This window comes from the organism of the source record quoted next, unplaced genomic scaffold (genome assembly GCF_019419815.1).
Source record: "Pyrus x bretschneideri cultivar Hongxiangsu unplaced genomic scaffold, Pyrus_bretschneideri_v1 Contig78, whole genome shotgun sequence".
In the NCBI taxonomy this organism is placed as follows: Eukaryota; Viridiplantae; Streptophyta; class Magnoliopsida; order Rosales; family Rosaceae; genus Pyrus; species Pyrus x bretschneideri.
In genome coordinates, this window is record NW_025999818.1 from 1,822,289 (window position 1) to 1,826,376 (window position 4,088).

Here is a 4,088-nt window from a genome sequence, read left to right on the forward strand (position 1 = left end):
AGGGTAGAATAAGGGTGCGGCTTTGGTATTTATTTGAGAGAAAGAATCCTAAGGTTTATTACATAGTTTACAAAAGGATTGGACCCCCAAATCCATAAGGAAAAGGAGATATAAAATCAGAAAATCCAAGAGAAAGGGGAAGGAAACTTGCGGCATAAATTGTATGAAAAGGGAATATGGTTTAAGTCTAAAATTAGGCAAGGATTTAGGATGGAAAAGGTATGTAAGGTGCGGCATTAACTAAGGTGAAATAGGAATGTGATTTTGTGACACAGAATAGGAAACAAGTTTTTCCCTTGCACAGCAAGGAAGGGAAAGTCTATGGGGTGCACGGCAAGGGTAATTAGATTCCAAGGAAGGCTTGGTTTATGTCCTAAAATGCATAAGAGTCTTCAATGTTGCTGAAACATAAGGTCTTTTAGGATTAGGAAAGGTTAAACCAAAATAAGAAACCTTGGCTTAACTTTCCTACTTCAAGTAGGAAACCTTCTTTGACTATGATTCCTCTTTTGATTAGGAATCCTCTTGTGATTAGGAATCCTCACACCTTTAGGTCTTCAATTTCGTCCATTCCTTTTGCTCCAAGCATATGTTATCCATTCCAAGTCCAACTTTGCTCCAAAATGCTCATTTTTGCTTCTTTAGCCATATGAACCTATAAACACACGAAAATAGCTTAAACTAGTAAAATAACTATGAACTAATAACATAAATGTACGAAAACAAGCTAACTAAGTCGCCAAAATATGCTCCTATCAGGTTCTTAGGTCAAAAACCAGCTTCCTGGTTGGAACATGAAGTTTATTAGTTGACCCCAGAGGAAATTGCTGACTGGGAAATGTTGAAACGATTATTTCAGAAAGTGTTTATTCCCCCTGAGTATATTGATCACAAGAAGCAAGAGTTTACCCAATTGAGACAGGGGAATATGACGTCGAATGAGTATTATAGGAGATTCATTGATTTGTCTCGTTATCATCCTGATGTTGCTGCTAATCCGGTTGAGATGCTCCGTCGTTTCAGATTGGGTACTAAGAAGAAGTGGTGTTCTATGGCGACCACTACTCCTTGTGCTTCTTACCAGGACTTCTATGAGATTTTGTTGAGGATTAAGGATTCAGAGAATATGCCTAGTGAGAGTGAGGAAGAAGAAAATTACGGCAATTAGAAGAAAGATGATAAATGTAAAGGTCAATCATCTCAAGGACCTCGTAAGACTCAGAGCTTTAAGCGAAGTGGAGCTAGTTCCAGTTCTTCCAGCAAGGGTTTTAATGCCACTAGTCAAGGAAGAGGTGGTAGATTTTTTGGGGATGCTAGTAAAGGAAGGGCTCCGTTGTGCCGCTTAACAATAGGCATTTTGGAGAGTGTAGGCAGGGCAGCAGTGGATGTTTTACTTATGGCTAAATGGGGCATAGGGCTATAAATTGTTCTCAGAATCAGCAGAGGCCCTAGCAGCCTTTCTTGCCACCACCAACGCCGATCCAGCAAGTTCCAAGATCTGGTAGTTATGGTCAGATGGGTCATGGTAGTGCTTACCATTATCAGGGTGATGCCGTTCCTTATACTTCAAGGCAATATCAGTATTCCCAGGATCCTTATTATCATAGTGGGTATCCTCAGTATTGTGGAGGTTATACGCCATATCCTCTCATTCTAACTTGTGGATCTCAGTGGTATCAGGGAGGACAGCCCCAGCAAGAAGAGATTGCTTCCAGTAGTGCAGGATCTTCAAGGCAATCTGGTCAGCCAAGTCAGGGGCGAGGTAATCAAGCTAGTAGAGGTCGTAGGGGACGACAACAAACCCAGGGACGTGTTAACAATATCTCTCTGCAGGATGCTCAGAATCATCCAGATTTAATCATAGGTACGTTAAACATTCTTGGTCACTTTGCTAGAGTTTTAATTGATTGTGGTGCTACGCATTCTGTCATTTCTCATACATTTGCTCAAGTGACGCAACCTCATCCTACACCTCTAGGGTATGATTTAGAGTTTGCTATGCCTAGAAGGGAGAGATGTTATGTTGATTGTGTATATCCAGGATGTCCAGTGATGGTGGATGATATAGTTATGCCAGCTAACCTTATCCTGTTAGATATTGTTGATTTTGATGTGATTTTGGGCACAGATTGGTTGCATTATAATTGTGCCAATATAGATTGCTACGGGAAAACAGTTACTTTCCATCGTCCTGGATTACCTGTGGTTACTTTTGTAGGTGAGCAGAATGGGGTAAGGCATGGCGTTATTTCCGCTATGAGAGCAAAAAGGTTATTATCAAAAGGTTGCCAGGGATATTTAGCTCATGTGGTGTTGAATGATGTTGCTCCTAGTAGTGTGGATGGAGGATGTGAAAGTAGTCAGACATTTTTCTGATGTATTCCCTGATGATTTACCTGGATTACCGCCAGACCGAGATGTGGAGTTCACTATTGATTTGCTTCTAGGTACGGATCAAATATCTTTGACTCCTTATCAAATGGCTCATGCTGAATTGAGGGAATTGAAATTTCAGTTGCAAGAATTAGTTGATAAAGGTTTTATTCGGCTTAGTACTTCACCCTGGGAAGCCCCAGTGTTATTTGTGAGGAAGAAAGACGGGACTTTGAGGCTATGCATTGATTATAGGCAATTGAATCGGGTAACAATTAAAAACCGTTATCCATTGCCATGTATAGATGATTTGTTTGATCAGCTTCGAGGTGCCTGCGTATTTTCTAAGATTGATTTGAGGTCTGGTTACTATCAGTTGAAGATTAAAAGTGAGGATGTTCCTAAGACGGCTTTTAGGACTCGATATGGTCATTATGAGTTTCTTGTGGTGTCATTCGGATTAACTAATGCACCTGTGGCTTTTATGGATTTGATGAATCAAGTATTCCAACCATATTTAGATAGGTTTATTATTGTCTTTATTGACGATATTCTGGTATACTCTAAGTCTAAATCAAAGCATGTTCGACATCTCACTTTGGTGTTGAAGAGATCGAGGGAACACCAATTGTATGCTAAGTTTAGCAAATGCTAATTTTGGTTAGATCAAGTGGCATTTTTGGGACATGTTATATCCGCCCAAGGTATTCTGGTGGATCTTCAAAAGGTAGCAGCCGTTGAGAATTGGGAGCAACCACGAACCGTCACGGAGGTACTGAGTTTCCTTGGTCTAGCAGGTTATTATCAACAGTTTGTTAAAGATTTTTCAGTTATTGCTTTACCACTGACAAGATTGACAAGGAAAGATGTTAAATTTGAGTGGAATGATAATTGTGAGCTGAGCTTCCAGCAGTTGAAGTATTGTCTCACTCATGCACCTGTTTTGGCGCTTCCAGATGGTAGCGGTAATTTCAAGATCTATAGTGACGCTTATTTGAATGGTTTAGGATGTGTGTTGATGCAACATGGTAGGGTGATTACCTATGCTTCACGACAATTAAAGCCTTATGAGATGAATTACCCTACTCATGATCTGGAATTAGCAGCCATTATCTTTGCTTTGAAGATTTGGAGATATTATCTTTATGGTGAAAAATGTAAGATTTATACGGATCATAAAAGTCTCCAGCATCTTTTTACTCAGAGGGATCTTAATCTTCGGCAGCGGAGGTGGATTAAGTTGCTACGTGATTATGATTGCACGATTGAGTATTACCTTGGTCGTGCAAATACGGTGGCTGATACACTTAGTAAGAAGACTCCAGTTAGACTTAATGCTTTATATGCTTGTCATATTCCTCTTCTCGCTGATTTGAGGTGCATTGGAGTGAAGTTAGGGGTGGAAGCTCAAGAAGAAGCTTTACTTGCTAATTTCCAAGTTAGACCAATTTTAATTGATTGTGTGCTCGAGGCTTAGATGATTGTTGAAGAAATCCAGGAGTTAATTGAAGCAAGAAGTTAAGGGAAACAAAAAGATCTCAGAGTTCAGGAGATTGATGGCATACTTATGCAAGAAAACAGAATATATGTGCCAAATAATGTGGAATTAAAGAAAGAAATTTTGGACGAAGCGCACTATTCGGCTTATGCAATGCATCCTGGAGGTACTAAAATGTATCATATCATTCGACCATTTTATTATTGGCAGGGTATGA

The 4,088-nt window shown here is 39.8% G+C and overlaps 1 protein-coding gene across 1 annotated transcript; it reads left to right on the forward strand.

The window, feature by feature from the left end:
* The first annotated feature begins 1,515 nt into the window (after positions 1 to 1,515).
* Positions 1,516 to 3,850, forward strand: LOC103942437. Its single transcript, XM_048575138.1, has 5 exons — positions 1,516 to 1,864; positions 2,129 to 2,218; positions 2,337 to 2,537; positions 3,039 to 3,338; positions 3,480 to 3,850. Exons 1-5 carry the CDS (start codon positions 1,516 to 1,518, stop codon positions 3,848 to 3,850), a joined length of 1,311 nt encoding a protein of 436 aa, XP_048431095.1.
* Positions 3,851 to 4,088: the final 238 nt, after the last annotated feature.